This window comes from Amyelois transitella, chromosome Z (assembly GCF_032362555.1).
Source record: "Amyelois transitella isolate CPQ chromosome Z, ilAmyTran1.1, whole genome shotgun sequence".
NCBI lineage: Eukaryota > Metazoa > Arthropoda > Insecta > Lepidoptera > Pyralidae > Amyelois > Amyelois transitella.
The window spans coordinates 13,003,565-13,028,593 of NC_083535.1; the positions used below are offsets into that span (position 1 = coordinate 13,003,565).

Consider the following 25,029-nt stretch of genomic DNA (forward strand, 5'->3'; position numbering starts at 1 on the left):
CACAAACTTGGGATTATTTTTTAGGCGATGGGTTAGCAAGCTATCACTATTTGAATCTCAATTCTATCATTAAGCCAAATAGCTGAACGTGGCCATTCAGTCTTTACAAGACTGTTGGATCTGTCTAGCCCACAATGGATATAGACGTGACCATATGTATACTAAATTAACTTCATAACCAATTCAAGACTCGAGAAAGAATTTATTAAGCTTATTTTTGAAGGAATTAGAAGAAGGGACGAAGGAAAGTATTGTACAATTTGATGTACAGTTGACAGTACAATTGCAATCTCACGGCCTCTCGGTAGTTATTGACGCGTTAATTGGTGACTCAGCCGTGTGTAAAGTACACAGTGCCTTTGTCAACGTCTACGTCACGCGACTAAAGATTCCGTACGTTAGAACAATAGTAATAAGTTGTGATGTTATTCCAACATTCTCGGTTTATATTAAGGCATCTTTAAATCTGTCTTTGTCCCTTTTAGACCGCCTGAGAGGAGGGACCTTTTCTTAATAATCACGAGGGTTAAACTTTGTATTGTATACGTACATAAAATGAAACCAATGGAGAAAACTTCACCTAACTCTACTCACAAGAGCTAGATCATAAATACTGATATATCTATACTAATATTATAAAGCTGAAGTGTTTGATTGAACGCGCTAATCTCAGGAACTACTGGTTCGAATTGAAAAATACTTTTTGTGTTAAATTGACCATTTAACCTTTTAACCGCGCGAGTCGCATATATGCGACAAATATTGCCGTGCCCCTACCGCCCGTGTCGTATTTCTGCGACAGAGAATATCCATGATTTTTTCGTTCTATTATCGTCCTATTAACTTCGTCGTATAACTAAAACTATTATTGAATAGAGCTATTTATTACAACAATTACTTAAAATTATGTTTCATAGCTCTAAGCATTGAAAAAACTTAAACAAAAATAAGTAATTGGCAGCTCGGACTTTTCTTCGGTGTCTATCGCGCGTGTCGCATAAATATGACCATAGGGATGGGATAATGCAATGCGCATTTTAAAAACAAAATAACAAACAGTTAAATAATCAGGTATAATGCATCATTCAGCATGAAATAAACAGTGTCATACGAAATAAAGTTAAATTTAACATATTGTCTTGTGTTACTATTTTTTTCCCTTATTATTCATAAGAAAAGTATCCCTCAGAATCTTTGTATAACGCCAACATTTGACGTTAGTTCCCATCCCTAGACGGCTATGCTTGCAACACATTTCTCTAGTTAGTCCAGCGCGGCTGTCACAAAGAATTAGTCAAAATAAGTTAGATTTCGGAAATTTTACTAATTTTCACTTAGAGATAAGCTTTCACCTTAAAGATGAATGATTGTGATACAAGAAGGCTGATTTTAAATAAAAACATAAAAAACTTTTTGACTTTTTTTATCGATACAACGATTACTCCTCCTTATTTATTGTAGGTATTATTTTATCGATTTGTAGCGGCGCGCTAGGGGCACGACAATTGATATTTAGCCAAGCGCTTAAAAGGTTAACTAGGAAGGCTTTAGGCTATATAACAACGCTGCAACTATAAGGAGCAAAGAAATAATGGAAAATGTGAAAAAATAAAAACGCAGGAAATTATTCATCCTTGAGGGCTTCAATGATGCCCAAAATAAGTATTCCACGCGGACGAAGTCGCAGGCACAGCTAGTACTGATATATAATTATTATAAAGAATTTTAGGCGATGGGCTAGTAACCTATCACTATTTGAATATCAATTCTATCATACAGCTGAACTTGGCCTTTTAGTCTTTTCAACACTTTTGGCTCAGTCTTCCCCGCAAGGGTTATAGACGTATGTATAAAAAACCACATAGTTACGTCAGGAGAACATAGGTTATTTTTTTAAAGAGCAATATCGAGTGAATTATAAATGCACATTAGTTATGACTTACGCCCGCAAAAGGAAGACAGGCATAGATTATATATACCTGCTTATATTTTTACAGACCTTCGCTTCTTATATTTCCTATACTATGTTTATTTCAAATCAATTCGTATATAGCATTCAAGATTGCAATGTTTAGAAAATCTTTATTGTATAAAAACGAACGTGCGTGATTCGATGACCTAAACATCAATTATATTTTAGCCTCCGGCGCGCGCGCATAATTTGCGCGAGTTATGGGTGAATAGTATATATGTACCTACATACATATACATGCATGCATGTTTGTATTTGTAAACCGCTCACGTACGGAGGATATACAAGTTAAAACAATGCATATTATATGTACTGGGATAATTCTTGTGATGTGTTTATTAGCGTCTAGATAAATCAAGGCTACCTAGATAGTTTAGTTAGTTTTCCGGTATTTTCGGTGGGAGTTTTGGGGAACTCTTTGTAAACAAGAAATAAATTTTATATGTTAGGTTTGGTGCGTCAGAAAACCTTATTTGTAAGCCATATTTAATGGATTTACTGTTTGGTTTCCGGCACTAATGTATTATGAGTAAGGATCACTCTTATCTCTTTCCCGTGGATGTCGTAAAAGGCTACAAAGGGATAGGCCAATAAACTTGTGATTCTTCTTGTAGGACTATTTGAATCTAAATTCTACATTCATACAGCTGAACTTGACCCTTCCGAGACTGTTGGCTCTGTCTGCCCTGCAGGGGATATACACGTGATTATATGTATGTATATTTTATGGCCTTGTAGACTGGTTTCGACTGTACCGTAATAAATGTGTCAGTCACCTTTGCAAATAAACCTGACTCATATTGAATCGGCATGGTTACACATCCAGTTACCTGAATGTGCAGGTGTCCCCACGATGTTTTCCCTCACCGTAAGAGCATCGGTTAGTATTCAAACTAATGTTATGTACATTAGTTCGCGTATCACTCATTTTAACCGGGCACCTTATTGATTTTGCCGTGTGGTTCCCGGCACCAACATAAAAAAGAATAGGACCACTCCCATCTCTTTCCCATGGATGTCGTAAAAGGCGACTAAGGGATAGGCTCATAAACTTGGGATTTTTCTTATAGGCTAGTAACCTGTTTCTTATTTGGATATCAATTCTACCATTAAGCCTAACAGCTGAACGTGGCCTGTCAGTCTCTAAAGACTGCTGGCTTTGTCTACCCCGCATGGGGTACAGACATGATTATATGGATGGATGGACATTACCGATTCGACCATCGATACTCTTCTGCCCCAACATGCATCTCGGGACATAATTCTAAACTGGTTTGCCAGTTGGGTTATCCTCATAATGGTCGCGTCGGATACAGCTGCTATATAACGTCTGGTTTTGAGGTAAAATTTCTATATTTATCGTGTCAACGATATTGCAAAAAAAAAAAAATAAAGAAGTTCATCGCAACCGGTTTTGTGCGACACCGATGCGTTTTGCCCGACCGTGCGCAAGAAAGTTATGTTATTTAATCATTGCTTGTATGACAACGAAGCTCATAGCAGAATTAATGCCGTGTCGTAAACCACACGGCATTAATTCTTTTATTTTTATTCTGTTTTATTCCTTATTCTGTATATGGCACCAATAATAAAAAAAGAAAAGGATCACTCCATCTCGTTCCCTTGGATGTCGTAAAATGCGACTAAGGGATGTGTTTATAAACTTGTTGTGATTCTTCTTTTAGGCGACGGGCTAGCAACCTGTCACTATTTGAATCTCAATTCTATCATTAAGCTGAACGTAGCCTATTAGTCTTTTGAAGACTGCGGGCTCTGTCTATCCCGCATGGGATTTTGACGTGATTGAATTAATGATTAGAGTGTGAAAGCTAATTTTGGGAAAAACCGCTTTCGGTTACGGATTACTGCTATCGCCCGAGGTCGATAGTTCACTTATTATGGACGGCTGATAACGCTTATCGTACAAGTGAGAAATTACTATTAAACGCGAATTTATTCTGAAGGGTCGACGACATTTTATCGCCTCAAAAATTTCGTAGGTACACATGTATAATCACGTGTCCATCTCTCGTTGTGGTAGACAGAATCAAAAGTCTCGCAAATACTGCGAGGTCACGTTCAGCTTTATGGCTTTTGTTTGATTGTTTGTTTGTAAATACTTTATTGTACATAAAAATGTTTTTGTAGTACATAATAAGACATTAAAATGCACAATGGCGGACTTATCCCTATGAGGGATTTTTTACAGTCAATCAGGTAACTCAAAGAAGCATATCATAACAGATAAGGGATATTAGCTACAGCTAGGTACAATAATAAAAACACTTAATGGCTTTTATTGCTGGAATCGAGATTCAAATAGTGACAGAATGCGAGCCCATCGCATAAAATAAGAATTCCAAGTGTATAAGCATAATATCCCTTAGTCGCCTTTTACGAACTCAATGGAAAAAGAATGGCCACACGATTTCTCCCATTTCTTTCTAAACTGATGGGAACCACACGGCACTACGTTTCAAAGCGCTCTCGTCCCGACCCATTGTCGTGAGGTTTTATCAATTTTCTCTCACGCAAAAAACTGCTGAACAAAACCTTTCTACGTAATTCCATATACCTAATCTGAAATTATATCCGAATGGTATCATACTGAGAAACACAAGTTGCGACATGTCGCACGAATGTTGCATAATGGTTATCTGTAAACAAGGCGGTTTGCGATTCCAATTATTGCCGTTTCTAAATAAACAAACTTACAGACGCACATACTCGTACATATCTTGGGTGTCCTGATGATTGTCGCGTGGGTGAGAGAGAGTTTGAAGAAAGAGAGTGACAAGCATTAGGTTTGTCTTTTTTTTTGACGGGTTTGAATCCCGGCCAGGGCATGACGAGAAAAGAATTTTTTGCTGCTTTATACATACATATGTAGATAAATAATATATATAAATAATATATAAATAAATAATAATACTAAAGTATACTATAGTATACTTTAGTTTTTATTATAAAATTTAGTATCGTTGAGTTAGTATCTCATAACACAAGTCTCTAACTTATCTCGAGGTTAACTAAATCTGTGTAATTTGTCCCGTATAAATTTTATCAAACTCATGCTCATATAATTGATTATTAGCCAAGACATTTACTCATAAATGAATTGTTAGCCAAGTCGATTTGTCTATAAAATAACTTTTGTTTAAAGAGAACCGCCTTCAATCGATATCCTCCCTTATTTTAAAGTTAGTTATTTTTCAAAAATTGTAACTAACACTTTCCTGAAAACCGCAACAAAATCGGTTCAGCGAAACGGGAGATTATAGTGGACAAACGTACATGCATACATTCAGGTCAAACTTAGAACCACCTTTTTTAAAAGTCGATTAAAAAGGTTTTCCCGCAAATACTTCTTAATTTAATTTTCTTTTCTTTTTTTATTATTATTAAAATTATATTATATTTAAACTTAAGATATATTTTACTCAACCATTGTTAGTTTTAATACCTACCATCTATTTAAACATGTTTTATGAGAACAAAAATATTTAAATTATTACAGAGAAAATAGACTAGGTAGTATGTGTAAATCTTAATTTATTATAGGTAAGTTTTTAAAAAAGGAATTTATTTTTTTAACGTCATGCTAATCTATTGAGGGGATTTCCGCTACCAGAAATTTTTTCCTCTAAAGCAATAATAAATTTAGCATGTTTATCGTAAGGGTTAAGAGATCACCTTGCCCACCGGAAATTCCCCGGCGGAATTTCTAAAGCAGACATATCACCCATTTAAAGGAAATTCCTTAAAAAAAGTTACAACAGACAGTATGTAATACACGTCTTTATTGGTAACACAGTAGACTGAGCTTCAAGTTGGTTCAAACATAAGTCCCGTTAAAATTTTTATTTATATTTTTATTAGCTGTGCCCGCGACTTCGTCCGCGTGTAATAGTTATATTGGGCATCATTGAAGCCCTCAAGGAGGAATATATTTCTCCGTTTTTTTCACATTTTCCATTATTTCTTCGCTCCTAATAGTAACAGCGTGATGGCCTAAAGCCTTCCTCGATAAATGGTCTATTGAACACAAAAAGATTTTTTTAATTCGAACCAGTAGGTAATTCTTGAGATTAGCGCGTTCAAACAAACAAACTCTTCAGCTTTATAATATTAGTATAGATAAGAAGAAATTTGTAGTTTTTTGTTAAAAATGTACATTACGCCTTTTTCCCGTAGGGGTAGGCGGAGACTTACCACGATCCCTGCATACTTCTTTCGCTTTATTCAAATTTATAAAAAAAAAGAATGTTAAGTTATTTATTATTAATGTTAAAATATTGATAGGTATCTATACAATTTTGTTTTAATTTTTACAAGACGGAATCGATAAGGCTTGCAATAAAATTCTCTTTATACCTACATACATAATGTGATTCCGATGCTATTTCTTATCTGCGTTTATTTCTTTCATTGTGAAGAATTTTCTCATGAACTGTGAGAAGTAAGGACATTTGATCTGTCGAGTCAGTCAGTTAATTTATATTGAAAGGAATTTACAAGAAAAATACCATTATATGAATTGTTGAATTACTTTTCTAAAATAATTTTTGTAAAAAGTGAACGTGAACGCTGAACGTGGCCTATCTGTCTTTTCAAGGCTGTCGGCTCCGTCTACCCCGCAAGGGATATAGACGTGTTTATATACTTTATGAATTTAATAGCTTTTGCTCCTAAGTAACTGTGACGTAAGAAAGAGATAGAAAATGCTACGTACCAGCTTCAGTTAATCGATTTTTATCAAAATCTCAATGTTAACAGCCGTACACACTTTTGCGAATTTTATTGTTTTTAAAGCTATAATACATTTTTGTTTGCTATGCGATTTGTGCTTTTCCATAAGCGAATGTTTGCTCCTGGATCATTTTCAAAGGCGCACCCCGGGCTCCTCTCCAGAGAGGGTTATATAATACTAGAGGCCGCCCGCGACTTCGTCCGCATGGAAACCCTATCAATCCCGCGGGAACTCTGGGATAAAAAGTAGCCTATGTGTTATTCTGGGTCTTCAGCTACCTACATACCAAATTTCATGGTAATCGGTTCAGTAGTTTTTGCGTGAAAGAGTAACAAACATCCATACATCCATACAAACTTTCGCCTTTATAATAGTAGTAGGATTATCGGGTTTCACGCCAAGAGGAATAACAAGAAGAAGAAGACTTATTTAATCCCTTTTAATAACTCGGTGCTGCGCGGAAAAATCTTTCAAACGTGCCCAGAAGGCTGTCTGAGATAATTTATCACGCTTAATTGCTTCTGTCATTAGCTACATGCCAAGGTTAAATGCGCAATGGCTTCACTACTTAGTAAGTTGTTATCGATTGGAAGAAAAAGTATTTATTTTATGATCAACATCTGTGGCGTTGTGCCGTGTGGTTCCCGGCAAAAAAAAAGAATCGGACCACTTCCAATCTCTTTCCCATAGACGTCGTAAAAGGCGAATAAGGAATAAACTTGGGATTCTTTTTTAAGCCGATGGGCTAGAAACCTGTCACTATTTGAATCTCAATTATTACATTTAGCTAAACAGCTGAACGTAGCCTAACAGTATTTTCAAGACTGTTGGCTCTGTCTTCCCCGCAAGGGATAAAGACGTGACTATATGTATGTATGTATCTGTGGCGTGATTGTGGATTCGATTCCTGACTCGGTAAGGTTAACTCATACTACTTGTGTAAACAGATATTTCTTGGTTGATATTGGTATAATGTTCTTGTGCTACATACATATGCTGCGCGAATTCGTTTTTGCCACGCGAATATATGTATGTATAAAAGCGACTTATACTATCGCTGTTTCGCTTTTTATTATGCCGTGAAGCGGGACAGCGATAGTTAAAGACAGTTTTGCACGTGCGTCGCAAGCGCAGCTGACCTCGGCTCCCGCTACATTAGCAGGGAAGCTGACATAACCCATACAGGTCTACAAGTCAAGTTACCCGAATGTCATGATGTGTTTTCTCAGAGTCAGAGCGTTGTAGCGATAAAGTTATTCAAAAATGTGTTGAGATAGATGTTGTGTGTACGTAATGGTTACTTGAATAAATATTTTTTTATTCATTCATTCATAAGTATATATATATATACATATAGTCACGTCTATATCCCTTGCGAGGTAGACAGAGCCAACAGTCTGTAAGGCCACGTTAAGCTGTAAGCCTTTATGATGGAATTGAGATTTGAATACTGACAGGTTGCTAGCCCATGGCCTGCAAGAGGTAGCTCAATTTAGTAGCCTATCCCTTAGTCGCCTTTTACGATATCCATGGGAAAGATAAGGGATAGGCTTACCAACTTGGGATAATTTTTTAGGCGATGGGCTAGCAACCTGTCACTAGTTGAATCTCAATTCTATCGTTAAGCCAAATAGCTAAACGTGGCCATTAAGTCTTTTCAAGACTTTTGGCTCTGTCTACCTCGCAAAGGATATAGACGTGACCATATGTATGTATGTATGGGAAAGATATATATGGAGTGGTTCTATTCTAATAGTGCCCGAGAACACACGGTATTCATTGTATGTTTGTTTGTTTGTAATATCTTTATTGCAATATGAATGTATGAATTGTATGTTTATTATTGACTAGCTGCGCACGCGACTTCGTCCGCGTAGTAAAGTTATTTTGGGCATTATTGAAGCCTTCAGCTTTATAATATTAGTATGTATAGCTAAGTATAAATATTATGTGTGTTCATCTCCGGTAATGACCGATGTATTATTGTCTCTGAATAGTAAGCTCCTGGGGTTAGATTCTACACGAACATGAATGGTCTTGGAAAGTGGAAAGAGGTAGTCTCTGCCTACCCCTCCGGGAAAGAGGGGTGATTTTATGTATACATACATACATACATATGATCACGTCGATATCCCCAGCGGGGTAGACAGAGCCACCAGTCTTAGACTGATAGGCCACACTCAGCTGTTTGGCTTAGTGATAGAATTGAGATTCAAATAGTGACAGGTTGCTAGCCCATCGCCTAAAAGAGGAATCCCAAGTTTATAAGCCTTAGTCGCCTTTTACGACATCCGTTGGAAAGAGATGGAGTGGTCCTATTCTTTTTTGTAATGGTGCCGGGAACCACACGGCACACGGATTTTATGTATGTATGTATGAATGGTCTTATACATAGATAAGGCACGCTATGCTAACACAGCGAATTGTTTGCTATGTATCTGCCTGCTGTTGCCCGCTACTGCGCTCGCGTTTCACTGAAATTCATATTCCTGGTTCCCATTCCTGGTTCTTGTAAGTTCCCAGAAAATGTTTTGATTCAATCACTGCTATTTTCTTTTTTTTTCTAAGGTTAGTTATTTATCAGAATTCAGTTAGTTCGAATCCAGAAGTTCTGTGACACATAAAGTACCGGGTACGAATCCCGACCAAGGCATGATGAGAATTTTTACCCCTTAACTGAGTGGGATCTAAGTCGCCCAATTAATTTTATATTTGCTATAATAATGTGCTTTATATAACAGAATTATCGCATCGCGTAATACTTCTATTAATAAAAATATGATAACCTTTATCGCTAGCTTACTCTGATTTATGCAGAACAAATGCAGCATTATCAATTCGCTACTGAGTCGGGTAATAAGTCATGTATACATACATACATATAGTCACGTCTATATCCCTTACGGGGTAGACAGAGCCAATAATCCCGAAAAGACTGAATGGCCACGTTCAGCTGCTCGGCTTGATGATGGAATTGAGATCCAAATAGTGACAGGTTCCTAGCCCATCGCCTAAAAAAAGGATCGCAATTTTATAAGCCTATCCATTAGTCGCCTTTTACGACATCATGGGATAGAGATGTAGTGGTCCTATTCTTTTATGTATTGGTGCCGGGAACCACACGGCACAAGTCATGTATGTTTATAAATTTCTATAGAGCATCGGTGGACGAATCGGTAAAGTTAAGATGCGTGATGCGCAGAAAGGCGCAGGTTCGAATCCCACCTCGGTCATGTACCAATGACTGTTTTCGAAGTTACGTACATTAGTTTGAATACTCTCAAGGTGAGGAAAACATGGTGAGGAAATCTGCACATTCAGGCAACTGGATGTGTAACCATGATCGGTACAATGCGGGTTAGGTTCGCCTTCAAAGGTTGCGGAGGTCAGACGGGAGTCGCTTCGTGTAAACACCTGACTCACCCAATCTAGGATCCATGGTCAAAGGCATACCCCGGGCTCCTCTCCAGAGTGGTGAGGATGCAACCGGGACTAAAGTCAGGAGGAAGAAGATGTTTATAAATTGCTATATGCTTTAATGAGTGGCTGAGACAAAAAACAATATTGCTCCGTTTCATTCATTATTTTAATTTGTCATTCATCTAACGAACGTGATTCATAGAATGAAGAGAGATTTTTTTTTTAGATTTCGCTCAAACTCTGAACGCAGAGTCATTTCTTAAAAATAACTAAAAAATTACGTCAGTCTTCGTAAATGGCGTTGAAGACTAATTTTAACGTTTAATACTCGTAAACATTGATATATTAAGTATATCCTACTAATATTATAAATGTGAAAGTTAGTATGTCACGATGTCAGTCAGGATATTTGTTACTCTTTCACGCAAAAACTGCAGAACCGATTACGATGGAATTTGGTATGTAGGTAGGTGAAGATCTAAAATAACATATACTTTTTATCCCGGAGTTCCCGCGGGATTGATAGGGTTTCTATGCGGACGAAGTCGCGGGCGGCCTCTAGTATTTTATATTATTATGTCATTTTGAAAAAAAAACCTGTTGACAACGAGAAACAAATTCTAATAAATATTTACAGTTGGCTCAAATTGTTCACCATCCATTAATGTTCTAAAAATAATTATTTACTTTAACATCATTAGCGATGTCTAAAAGTCTTTCTTTAATTTAAAATACTGAGAACCCTTTGTTTTTTCGAAGGCTATTTTCAATATTCTTTTCAGAAATATTTACATAAATTCCTATAATCACGTCTATATCCCTTGCGGTATAGACCGAACCTTAGTCTTAAAACCACAAATAGGCCACGTTCACCTGTCTGGCTTAATGATAGAATTGAGACTCAAATAGTGAATGGTTGCTATCCTGTCTTCCAAAAGAAGAATCCCAAGTTTATAAGCCTATTCCTTAGTCGCCTTTTACAACATCCGTGGGATAGAGATGGAGTGGTCCTATCCTTTTTCCATTTGTGCCGGTAACTACACTTACAAACTTGAAATTATCATTTTTGCCGATGGTCTAGTAAACTGTCACTATTTGAATCTCAATTCTATCATCAAGCCAAACAGCTGAACGTGGCAACTATCAGTCTTTTCAAGACTGTTGGCTCTGTCTGCCTCATAAGGGATACAGACATGACCATTTGTATGTATGTATGTATGTTATTGACGACGATCAATTCCCCTTTTTCAGTGCCCACACCCGCTGTCACGGAGATTCCCCTGCTCGGCGTCAACGGCTCCGGTATACTGAAGGTGGACCTGTCCAACGTTACCAAAGTCAGCGATCCTATCATGCCTGATGATGGTAATTTTTTTTATTTTTCATTATTATATTGTTTTCTTATGCCGTGTGGTTCCCGGCACCAATGAAAAATAGAATAGGGCCACTCCATCTCTTTCCCATGGATGTCGTAAAAGGCGACTAAGGGACAGGCTTATAAACTTGGGATTCTTCTTTTGGAAGACAGGATAGCAACCATTCACTATTTGGATCTCAATACTATCATTAAGCCAAATAGCTGAACGTAGCCATTCAGTCTTTTCAAGACTGTTGGCTCTGTCTACCCCGCAAGGGATATAGACGTGACCATATGTATGCATGTATGTATTTATGTGTAAAATAACAGAGGCTACACGCGTTATCGTCCGTGACAAATAGACATTAAACAGTCATATTAAAACTGCTTACATGCTGATTATAGTTCGAGAATGTTCGTTCCGTACGTGACCTTGAGAACTGAAGACCTTCACTCCTCAGAATAGCAACGGTTTTTGTTGATTTCTTTTTCTTCCTCCTATTCCTTTTTGTACTGGTGCCGGGAACCACACTGCTCAATATTCTCGCAAAATTTCATGAGATACGGTCGAGCCGTTTCGAAAGAGTACCTATGGGAATGAAAATTGTGACCCGAGAATTTTATGAGATACTTACTAGCTGTGCCCGCGACTTCGTCCGCGTGGAATAGTTATTTTGGGCATCATTGAAGCCCTCAAAATGAATAATTTTCCTCGTTTTTTTTTTCACATTTTCCATTATTTCTTCGCTCCAAAAAGTTGCAGCGTGATGTTATATAGCCTAAAGCCTTCCTCGATAAATGGTCTATTCAACAAAAAAAGAATTTTTCAATTTGAACCAGCAGTTCCTGTTATTAGCGCTTTCAAACAAACAAACTCTTCAGCTTTATAATATTAGTATAGATATGTTATCAACTGTACCATGACCCTTGGTTTATTTTACATACAAGGTTCCATGACTATGTTATTGATCTATTTATACCGTTGCAGGAATCAATGTTACGGAGATATTGACGGAGACGCCGGAAATGATAAAGGCTGAACATAATCTGACAGCTCTGACTTATGTAAGTAACCGTTGAAGAGATTCATGAAATTACTAGTTGCGTCCCGAAAATCTGAACACTAGTTGTGATGACATCTCTACGTCACACGTCACAATAATAAAAAATTAAATCACGCGACGCTATCAGTCAAAAAACAGGGAACAACCTAAATCGCGCAAGCAAAGTTTTCACGGATTGGAGCATATATATACAACCTCCGACACAACATCGTTGGAGCCGCGGTTCCCCAGGCATAACACCTAGCCTGGCGGAAGATCTTCCCTTTGGTGGCGATCGAGCAGAATCATCTCTCTCGACATACATACATACATATAATCACGTTTATTTCCCTTGCGGGGTAGACAAAGCCACAACAGTCCTCAAAAGATTGATAGGCCACTTTCAGCAATTTGGCTTACGGATAGAATTGAGATTCAAATTGTGACAGGTTGCTAGCCCATCCCCTAAAAAAAGAATCCCATGTTTGTAAGCCTATCCCTTAGTCGCCTTTTACGACATCCATGGGAAAGAGATGGAGTGGTCCTATACTTATATCGTTCCTTTGTCATTAATTTTAATTTTCTGTTTTTTAGTTCGATTAGCAATAAAAGCGTAGTTTTTTAGTTTTTTTTTTTAACTATTACTTATTTGTATTGGTGCCGGAAACCACATGGCATAAATAAAAGATTTGACTATTAAGTATTAAGCGATATAAAGTATCCTATAATAATGAATAAAAAAAATTGATAATTTTTTTTTGTGAGCGTCATTTTCTTCTCTATAACCCTGACATTGGGTTGACAAACCTTTTAATATTATTAATATTAATATTTTTTTTGGGGCCTTCCTCCAGGACGACCACGACTTCTACAACAGCTCGTTCATCGGCAACGTGTCTTATTTCAACGAGCATTGGAACAACATCACCGCATCCAAAGCGACCGTACACAACATACTGAGCCATTCACACAGACGCGCTGCGGTACGTGTTAATAATCCTACTACTATTATAAAGGCGAAAGTTTGTATGGATGTTTGTTACTCTTTCACGCAAAAACTACTGAACCGATTACCATGAAATTTGGTATGTAGGTAGCTGAAGACCCAGAATAACACATAGGCTACTTTTTATCCCAGAGTTCCCGCGGGATTGATAGGGTTTCCATGCGGACGAAGTCGCGGGCGGCCTCTAGTTTGTTATAAACATATATATCTTATATATATATATACATATATATCTGAAGAGAAAAAAGTATGTTAAGATGGTTCGATGGAACGTATCTTGATCAAATTAAGGACATCTTGGCGAAGGGTCAGGTCGAGAGTACCCGAAACCGCCGAGCTTGCATGAAGAGAGTTATGAATGTGGATGAAGCGAAGGAAGTATGCAGAGATCGTGGCAAGTGGAAAGAGGTAGTCTCTGTCTACCACTCCGGGAAAGAGGCGTGATTTTATGTATGTTTATTTATAGCTGTGCCCGCGACTTGGTCCGCGTGGAATAGTTATTTTGGGCATCATTGAAGCCCTCAAGGATGAATTATTTTCCACGTTGTTTTTTTTTTTTTCACATTTTCCATTATTTCTTCGCTGTTAAAAGTTGCAGCGTTATATTATATAGCCTAAAGCCTTCCTCGATAAATGTCGCACAATCATCTTCCTCCTGGCTTTAGTCTCGGTGTCATCCTCACCGCTCTGGAGAGGAGCCCGGGGTACGCCTTTGACCATGGATCCTGGGTTGGGGGAGTCAGGTTTTTACACGAAGCGACTCCCGTCTGACCTCCGCAACCTTTGCAGGGGAACCTAACCCGTATTGGATCGATCATGGTTACACATCCAACTGCCTGAATGTGCAAGTTTACCCACGATGTTTTCCCTCACACCGTAAGAGCATCGGTTAGTATTCAAACTAATGTACATAACTTTGAAAATATAGTCACCTGCACATGACCGAGTTGGGGTTCGAATCTGTGCCTATTTCCTCACTGACACAATTTTAACCCGTCACCTTACCAATTCGACCGACGACGCTCTTAAACAATTCTTTTGTTCCAGTTAGTATTCAAACTAATGTACATAACTTTGAAAAATAGACACCGGCACATGACCGAGGTGGGGTTCGAACCTATGCCTATCTCCCATTTTAACCCGTCACCTTACCGTTCGACCGACGACGCTCTCAAACAAATCTTTTGTTTTTTTTTTTATTCCAATCTATATCTAATGCAGTTTGTTACCGCTTCTTCTGCACTGACGCCTTGGAAGCGGCAGTAAACTTAGTTTTTAAGTAATTTATTTGACGTCAACCAAGTTGTTAAACCATACGACAATTATTAAGCGATATAATAGTATCCTATAATAATGAATAAAAAATTTTGAATTTTGAATTTTTTTGAATTTTATATTATGTTTGTTTTTTCATTCCAGTCTATAAATCTCAGTTTCCCATTCCCTTTCTACGGTCACAACATAACGAACATCACAATGGCGACCGGCGGCTTCATTTACACCGGCGACCACGTGCACAATTGGTTGGCGGCCACGCAGTACATAGCGCCGCTGATGGCCAACTTCGACACGACCATCAGCAATGACAGCGTGGTGTCTTACAGCGATGACGGTGAGTGTGTTAACAAAAAATGATTTATATATATATGTATATATATATATATATACTTAGGTAAATGGTTATATATATATATATATATGTGTTTGGTTACATACATACATACATATGGTCACGTCTATGTCCCTTGCGGGGTAGACAGAGCCGACGGTCTTGAAAAGACTGAATGGCCACGTGCAGCTGTTTGGCTTAATGATAGAATTGAGATTCAAATAGTGACGGGTTGCTAGCCCATCGCCTAAAAAAGAAGTTTTTAAGCCTATCCCTTGGTTTGTAAGTCCAAGCCCAAGTTTGTAAGCCTATCCCATAGTCGCCTTTTACGACATCCATGGGAAAGAAATGGAGTGGTCCTATTCTTTTTTGTATTGGTGCCGCGAACCATACGGCAATATGTTTGGTTCCCGACTCCAATAGTGAAAAAAAAAGAATAGGACCACTCCATTTCTATCTCATGGATGTCGTAACTGTCGAAAACTGAGGGATAGGCTTACAAACTTGAGGTTCTTGTTTTAGGCGATGGGCTAGCAACCTGTCACTATTTGAATCACAATTCCATCATTAAGCCAAACAGCTGAACGTGGCCTATCAGTCTTTTTAAGCCTGTTAGCTCTGTCTACCCCCGCAAGGGATATAGACGTGATAATATGTATGTATGATACAAAAGTTATTGCATTGGTTGTTTGAGAAAATACCCTTAACATTGAACTATCGTTGCTCATAACCAAAAGATTATTTAAAACTAGCTGTGCCCGCGACTTCGCATGGAATAGTTATTTTGGGCATCATTGAAGCACACAAGGATTAATAACTTCCCCGTTTTTTTCATATTTTCCATGCATCAATTCAACACAAGAAGAAATTTTCAATTCGAACCAGTAGTTCCTGAGATTAGCGCGTTCAAACAAACAAATAAAAAAACTCTTCAGCTTTATAATATTAGTATTGATAAATTAAACAATGTTTAGTGGTCATTCGTCATATTTGTATTTTGAATACCTTTATTAACGCTACACTAAAACTTCATTGCCCAAACGCACAATAGGCGTGACAATAGGCGCGTGCGCCGGTTATAACTCACAATAAGAATGTACGTTCACGATCCTATTACCTTAACTATAGCTAAGACGCAAACTGTTTGGCCGTGAAAAAGTAATTGCCTGCGACCTATTTATGTATAAATATATATATATATCTTTGATTCAATTCCTTATATTATTTGGGATTCCTTATATGATGGAATTGAGATTCAAATACTGGCAGGCTGCTAGCCCATAGCCTAAAAGAAGAATCTCAAGTTTGTAAGCCTATCCCTTAGTCGCCTTCTACGACATCCATCGTGTGGTTAAGTGCGGGAAACTGCACGGCATTATTTAAGAAAACCAACAAAAAAAAACAGTTTTGAATAGACTGATAGGCCACATTCAGCTATTTGGGTTAATGATAGAATTTAGGTTCAAATAGTGACAGGTTGCTAGCCCATCGCCTTAGTTTATAAGCCTACACCTTAGTCGCCTTTTACGACATCCATGGGAGAGTAAACTTCGTTTTTAAGTAATTTATTTGACGTCAACCAATGTTGTTAAACCATACGACAATTATTAAGCGATATAATAGTATCCTATAATAATGAATAAAAATTTTGAATTTTGAATTTTTTGAGAGAGATGGAGTGGCACTATTCTTTTTTCTTTTGGTGCCGGGAACCACACGGCACTATATATATACATACATATATGTATATATATGATTAATCATAATAATATTATGTACAGGCGAGAAATTCACCGCTTTCTGGCACAACGTGGCACTACAAGAGAACTCCACGTCAAGTTTCACATTCGCGTGTACACTGTACAAGAACGGTGACATTGTGTTCGCTTACAAGATTGTGCCGATGAGAATCCAGGACATCAACGAGACATTCCACCCTGTCAAGGTGGGCATCAGCGACGCTTACATCACGGACAAGATCGTTTTCTGTGAGTATATCCTACTACTATTATAAAGGCGAAAGTTTGTATGGATGTATGGATGTTTGTTACTATTTCACGCAAAAACTACTGAACCGATTACCATGAAATTTGGTATGTAGGTAGCTGAAGACCCAGAATAACACATAGGCTACTTTTTATCCCAGAGTTCCCGCGGGATTGATAGGGTTTCCATGCGGACGAAGTCGCGGGCGGCCTCTAGTATATATATATATTAAACACACACGTACATTTGACGGCCTCTGTGGCGACAGACAGTCTTAAAAGACTGATCGGCCGCGTTCAGCTGTTTGCCTTAATGGTAGAATTGATATTCAAATAGTGGCAGGTTGCTAGCCCATCGCCTTAAATAAGTTATTAAATGTATTTATTATATTATATGTATATTTTATATATAAAATATTATTTTTTTTTATTTTAATCACAATTCTATCGTTAAGCCAAACAGCTGAACGTGGCCATTCAGTCTTTTTAAGACAGTCTCTGTCTACCCCGCAAGGGATATAGACGTCACCATATGTATGTATGTTTGTATGAATAATATCCCGTAAACATTATATAATGAAAAATAAAAATAAAAATTTTTTTTTTATTTTTTTTATTCTGACATGGATTCATTCTCCTCACTTCAGATGTCCGACGCAAAACGATCTACGAGTACCACCGTGCCAGTTTCAAGAATCACGACATCGCCAACAATACTATATTGAGATTGGAAGCTTTGCCGACTTGCACTCAATACGACACTTGCGATGGTTGCATCAACCACAACACCGCTTTCAATGTGAGTGTGTGTGTGTGTGTATGTGTGTGTGTGTGTATGTGTGTGTGTGGTGATGACCATAGATCGGAATAGGTAGATTGATTTTATGTACTTGCATCATGAATTACCATAGAAATCATAACATGGATAAGCCTCTTTTCCGGGATTCTATTTCAGTACCTACACTTACAACAGTAATATACATATTATCACGTCTATGTCCATTGCGGGGTAGACAGAGCCAACAGTCTTGAAAAGACTAGGTCGTGTGCTAGCAACCTGTCACTATTTTAATCTCAATTCTATGATTGAGCTTATCAAGCTGAACGTGGGCTATCGGTCTTTTCCACAGTACTCTGTCTACCCCGCAAGGCATATAGACGTGACTATATGTATGTATATAAAATTCTAACAATTCTATGAATAATCCAAACAAGTTGAACATGGCTTATCCAGTCTTTTTCACAGCGCTCTATCTACCCCGCAAGGGATACAGACGTGACTATATGTATGTGTATATAAAATGCTAACAATTCAATGCATAAGCCAATCAAGCTGACCGTAACCTATCAGTATTTTCCACAGCGCTCTGTCTACCCCGCAAGGCGTACAGACGTGACTATATATGTATGTATGTATGTATACCTACATATATAATGCTAACTGATGATGAAATTTGTAATGTTTTTCTCCCCCTTTTGCGCAGTGCACGTGGTGTAACAGCATACGCAAGTGTTCCAGCGGCACTGACAAGAACAAACAAGACTGGATGCTGAGGAGTGAGTAGCCTATTCTATTGTATGTACATGTGGGGTAGACAGAGCCAACAGTCTACCCCACAAGGGATATAGGCGAAATGATTGACAGGCCACGCTCAGCTATTTGGCTTAATGATAGAATTGTGAGATTCGAATAGTGACAGGTTGCTAGCCTGTCAACAAGAGGATCACATACAAAAGTGCCGTGTGGTTCCCGGCACCAGTACAAAAAAGAATAGGACCACTCCATCTCTTTCACCACGGATGTCGTAAAAGGCTACTAAGACTAAGGGCTTACAAATTTGGGATTCTTTCTTTAGGCGATGGGCTAGCAACCTGTCTCTATTTAGATCTCAATTCTATCATTAAGCCAAATAGCTGAACGTCGGCCACGTTCAGCTATTTGGCTTAATGATATAATTGAGATCTAAATCAGTATCAGTATTTTCAAGACTCTGTCTACCCCGCAAGAGATACAAACGTGATAATATGTATCTATATACGTGCCGTATATGTGCCGTGTGGTTCCCGGCACCATTACAAAAGAATAGGACCACTCCATCTCTTTCCCACGGATGTCGTAAGAGCCGACTAAGGGATGGACTTGGGATTCCTCTTTAATGTAAATCCCTGCCAATCTAAGGTCTGCCGCGCCGATGGATGCATGGCTAGGGGCGAGCCTAGTCTCGAGCGTGCCACTTCCGCCATGGGGTTGGGCGACCCCCAGGTAATGGCTAGCCTTACCCTGGCATGCGGGGCTCTGCTGGGGCGGACAAAATTTTTCCCTAGCGTCTCGTGGGAATCGCATGGATGCAAATTTTTTGAAAGAGCACCTAGATGGCGGCGATGGTGTCCGCACCCCATCACGTCTCGTTCCCGGCGGGAGCGGTATGCGGTCTGCTGAAAGCCGCTTTGCGACGATGAATGTAAGAGGAGGAATGAAGGATAAGATTGAGGAAGTATGCCAGATGATGGATGAAAGACGTTTGGATGTGTTGTGCGTGAATGAAACGAAGCGGAAAGGATGCGACGCGACGCAGCACGGCCCTTACACGGCGTATTGGTCTGGAATTTCCAGTACCAGCCGAGGCTGTCAAGGGGTCGGTCTAATTCTTTCTGCACGAATGGCTGAGTGCGTGAATGAGTATGAGTGTGTCAGCCCTCGTCTTCTATGGATTAGGCTGAAAGTTGGAATCACTCGGATCTTCGTTCTAGGTGTTTATGCACCTTGGGATGTGGGTTCGAGGGGTGCAACATCAGCAAAAAGCGAAAACGAGGAGTTCTGGAATAGTGTAAGAGAAGTATTGAAAGTAACCAAGCCAAATGAGAAGATTATTATGTTAGGTGATTTTAATGGATGGGTGGGTGTAAAGCGTGATGGATATGAAAAGGTGCTTGGTGCGTTTGGTGACGAAAAGGTGAATGATAATGGAAGAAGTGTATTAGAAATTTGTCTAGAGTGGGATCTTTTTGTGTCGAACTCAATGTTTCAACATAAAGAGATCCACACCTACACAAGAGTGGAAGGTATTTTAAAAAGTATGATAGACTTTGTGATTGTAGATGAAAGATTGAAGAACAAAGTGCTGGATACCCGTGCATATCGCGGTGCTGGCATTGACTCGGACCATTTACTGGTGATATCCCGGATAAGGGGTATCTTCAATCGCTGGCGGCACAGGGTAAGGGAGCAAACCAGCGCTTTGGAAAGAGTAAAAGTAGAAAATTTGCAAGATATGGATGTAGGTAAGAAGTATATTAATAGACTGAAGGATGAATTTGAAGATTTAGAGGAAATGAGCGATATTGAAGATGGATGGAAGGAATTTAAAGAAAGAATTGTGAAAGTAGCTGTTGAAGTGTGTGGTGTAAGTAGAAGAAGGAAAGGAAAAAATCACAAAAATGCGTGGATGAGTAAAGATGTGCAAGAACTGGTGCGATTAAAGAAGAAAGCATGGCTGGATTTGTTAGCAGCAAAAGCTAACTTAAGAATGCAAGAGGTTATAGATGAAGATGTGAATGAAGCACGTAAGGAATATAAGAAAATGAAAGATTTGGTTAAGAAAGCTGTGATTAGAAAGAAAGAAGAGTATAAAGAGGATTTTGATAAAAGGCTATCAGAAGACTTTCAGTCAAATCTGAAAGTATTCTGGAAATCCGTAAGGTCAGCCCGAGGAAATACTATAACCAGAGAGCTGACTAGGATCAGATGCCAGGATGGTAGCGTTGTGAAAGGAGAAGAATGTGTACTAAAGATATGGAAGGACTATTTTGAAAGTTTATTTGAAAAAAAGGAAGGAAATAAGAAAGATTTCTGCTATAGCGAAGAAAAAGAGAATGAGATGGAAGGCGAAATTGAAATGTTCGAAATTGTGGAAGCACTTAAGAGTATGAAAGCGGGAAAGGCTGCTGGGTGTGATAGAGTGTCGGTCGAGATGCTTAAAGCAGGAAAAGGCGTAGTAGCTAGTCAGTTGTACTGCCTTTTCAATTTGTGTTGGAGAAGCGGCCGAGTACCAAAAGATTGGTGTAAGGCTGTTATCGTGCCACTTTACAAAGGAAAAGGGTCACAGCTGGACTGCAAAAATTATCGTGGTATAAGCCTGCTTAGCGTCGTCGGCAAATTGTATGCTAAGGTATTGATTAATAGAGTCAGGAATGAAACTGATGACAAAATATGGGATGCTCAAGCGGGATTTCGAAAGGGAATGGGATGTACTGATCAGGTCTTTTCCTTGCGGTGCATAGCCGAAAAGTTTTTGGCCAAGAGTCAAAAAGTCTATTGCACATTCGTAGATCTGGAAAAGGCCTATGACAGAGTTGAGAGGAATGAATTGTGGTCAGCACTTTCTATGCATGGGGTGAGCAGTCTCTTAATACGAGCACTGAAATCCTTATATGAGGATTCGAGTGCTTGTGTCAGGATAAACGGAGCGCACACTGAGTGGTTTAAGATTGAGAAAGGCGTTAGGCAAGGATGTGTTGCGTCACCGTGGCTGTTCAACCTATTTATGGATAGCTGTTTGACAGATTTGAAAGAGTCTAAAAGTGGATTAAGGATGAATGAGTTACTCGTCAAATGTCTGCTCTATGCCGACGATCAGGTTATACTGGCGTCATCAGCGGAGGAGTTACAGGAGATGGTAAACTGTATGCACGAAGCTTTAAAAGAGAAAGGAATGAAAGTGAACGTAAGTAAAACTAAAACACTGATTTTTGAAATGGAGAAAGAAATGACAGCATGTAATATTTTGATTGGAGGAGAAAAAGTGGAGCAAGTGAAAGAGTTTGTATATCTAGGATCAAAGTTTACATCAGATGGCAAGTATGATAGTGATATTGAAAGGAGAGTGAACGCGGGGAACATGGTGAATGGAGCTTTGCATGCCTTTATGAGCAGTCAGAAACTATCCAAAAAGGCTCGACTGGCTGTGCACAGGGGCGTGTTGGTCCCGACATTAATGTATGGGAGTGAAAGTTGGGTATGGCAAAAGAAGCATGAAAGCAGAATAAATGCAGTGGAAATGAGAGCGTTAAGGAGTATGATGGGTGTGAAATTGAGTGACAGGATAAGGAACAGCGTGATAAGGGAATGTTGTGATGTGAAAGAAGATGTAGTTACAGGAATAGAAAAGGGTATGTTAAGATGGTTCGGTCATGTGGAGAGGATGAATGAAAGCAGGTTGACTAAGCAGATATACAAGGAGAGTGTGGAGGGAAAGGTCGGAGTGGGAAGACCTAGACGAACGTATCTTGATCAAATTAAGGACGTCCTGGTAAAGGGTCAGGTCAAAAGTACCCGAAACCGCCGAGCTTGTATGAAGAGAGTTATGAATGTGGACGAAGCGAAAGAAGTATGCAGAGATCGTGGCAAGTGGAAAGAGGTAGTCTCTGCCTACCCCTCCGGGAAAGAGGCGTGATTTTATGTATGTATGTATATACATAAAAAAGGTGTCACATCAGCCGTTCTGTAAATCGCTGATTTACAGCTATCGCGGTGTATGTATTTATATGATGACTTTGATGACGGCACCATGCAAATCCGACCGACCGCATTGGAACACCTATTGCGTACCTATTAGATTATCATAATATACATATATATATCATCTCTTTCCCATGGATGTCGTTAAAGGCGACTAACGGATAGGCTTATAAACTTGGGATTATTCTTTTTTTAAACGGTGGGCTAGCTCTATTTGAAACTCAATTCTAACATTTACCAAAAAACCTGAACGAGGCCTTTCAGTATTTTCAAGACTCCGTCTACCCCGCAAGGGATACAAACGTGATAATATGTATGTATGTACATAAAAAAGGGGTCACGTCAGCTGTTTTGTAAATCGCTGACTTTCAGCGATCGCGGTGTATGTATTTATATGATGACTTTGATGATGTCACCATGCAAATCCGACCGACCGCATTGGAACACCTATTGCGTATTAGATTATCATAATGACGTCTTGCGTTCCCGAGATAAAGGTTGCTATTCACATTTTGCGTGGCCAATTTAGCCCGAAAATGTTACATGTATAGGTACATAATAAGAAAAAGAATAAGATTACCTACTCCATCTGTTTCCCGTGGATGTCGTAATAGGCGACTAAGGGAAAGGCTTGTAAACTTGGGATTATTCTCTTTTTAGACGGTGGGCTAGCAACCTGTCACTATCCCTTACGAGGTAGACAGAGCCAACAGTTTTGAAATACCGAAAGATTTGTAAGTCGTATATGATGGAATTGAGATTCAAATAGTGACAAGTAGCTAACCTATCGCCTAAAACAAGAATCTCAAGTTTATAAGCTTAACCCTTAGTCGCCTTTTACGACTCCAACGGATACGGAGCGCTTTCAATTCTGAAGTGCCGTAAACCACACGATCGCCTAGATATTGATCGAGTTAAAATCCTTTGAGTAGCCGTCCCAGGCATAATAATACCTAGATAGATTTCAGATTTTTGCCTACATGCGGTAACTAGATCGCATGTTCCAGTTAAGCAGACTGTGTGCGACTTTCTCAGTAATCACACGTTGTGAAAATAAACGGTAATTCTTAAGACATATGATATACTAGCTGTGCCCGCGACTCCGTCCGCGTGGAATAGTTATATTGGGCATCATTGAAGCCCTCGACGGTGAATAATTTTCCCCGGTTTTTTTTTTTTTTGCTTCACATTTTCCATTATTTCTTTGCTCGTTATAGTTGCAGCGTGATGTTATATAGCCTTCCTCGATAAATGGTCTATAAGACGCAAAAAGAATTTTTCAATTCGAACCAGTAGTTCCTGAGATTAGCTCGTTCAAACAAACAAACTCTTCAGCTTTATAATATTATTATAGATTATAGATATAGCCTAAAATTTGTGGTACAAAGTAAGTTTTAAACTAATTATATATGGGATTCTTCTTTTAGGCGACAGGCTAGCAACCTGTCACTATTAGAATCTCAATTCTATAACGAAACAGCTGAACGTGGCCTTTCAGTCTTTTAAAGACTGTTGGCTCTGTCTACCCCGCATGGGATACAGATGTGATTATATGTATGTATACAATACATACTTGCATTAATTAATTCACGCCTTTTTCCCTGAGGGGGTAGGCAGAGACTACATCTTTCCACTTGCCACGATCCCTGCACACTTCTTTCGCTTCATCCACATTCATAACTCTCATAAATATATTAATTTACTAAAATACGATGGAATTGAGAACCTTCTTTCTATTTTGATTAAAACCTTGATTTTTTTCTGACAGGTTGCGACAGGCGTGCCGTGACAAACGTGACGATGTGTCCCGCTAAGACTTCAGCGTCGGAGAACAACTCTAGCACGGCCTACGTGACAATAGGCCAGGGGCAGCCGTACCACGACCCAGTTTTACATGCATGTAATAATAAATAATAATATAAATAAAAATTTTGTTTATTCAGTATCTAGAGATTACAATAATAGTGCTAGTAACTGGAGCCTCCTTATAAGCAAAAATATGCTTGTGCCAGGAGAACTCCGCTCTTACATTCCATATAATTCTAAATACAAAATATAAAATCTATTACACTCCAATTATTATCATTGAGTGTGCATGTGAGTCGTTTACTCTCATCTCATCTGACTGACATTAGTTTGGTTGCTAACTGAGGATTTGACGGTGTGAGAAGATATACACATACATACATACATAAAATCACGCCTCTTTTTCTCGGAGGGATAGGCAGAGACTACCTCTTTCCACTTGCCACGATCTCTGCATACTTCCTTCGCTTCATTCACATTCATAACTCTCTCTTCATGCAAGCTCGGCGGTGAGAAGGTATAGTGAGGAATTTCTTGTAACTGAATGTGTAACCATTATGTAA

General features: G+C 38.8%; 1 protein-coding gene across 2 annotated transcripts in view; it reads left to right on the forward strand.

The window, feature by feature from the left end:
* Positions 1 to 25,029, forward strand: part of LOC106129517 (plexin domain-containing protein 2) — a 45,307-nt gene that overhangs the window by 13,354 nt on the left and 6,924 nt on the right. For both annotated transcript variants that reach the window (XR_009657531.1, XM_060953509.1), the window contains exons 3-10: positions 11,394 to 11,507; positions 12,488 to 12,564; positions 13,397 to 13,525; positions 14,968 to 15,160; positions 16,939 to 17,145; positions 17,790 to 17,941; positions 18,627 to 18,699; positions 24,429 to 24,560. Coding sequence is in view for 1 of the 2 variants with exons in the window: in XM_060953509.1 (XP_060809492.1) it covers positions 11,394 to 11,507; positions 12,488 to 12,564; positions 13,397 to 13,525; positions 14,968 to 15,160; positions 16,939 to 17,145; positions 17,790 to 17,941; positions 18,627 to 18,699; positions 24,429 to 24,560 (1,077 nt within the window). In the remaining variant the exon portion in view is untranslated. The remainder of the gene's footprint in view (positions 1 to 11,393; positions 11,508 to 12,487; positions 12,565 to 13,396; positions 13,526 to 14,967; positions 15,161 to 16,938; positions 17,146 to 17,789; positions 17,942 to 18,626; positions 18,700 to 24,428; positions 24,561 to 25,029) is intronic.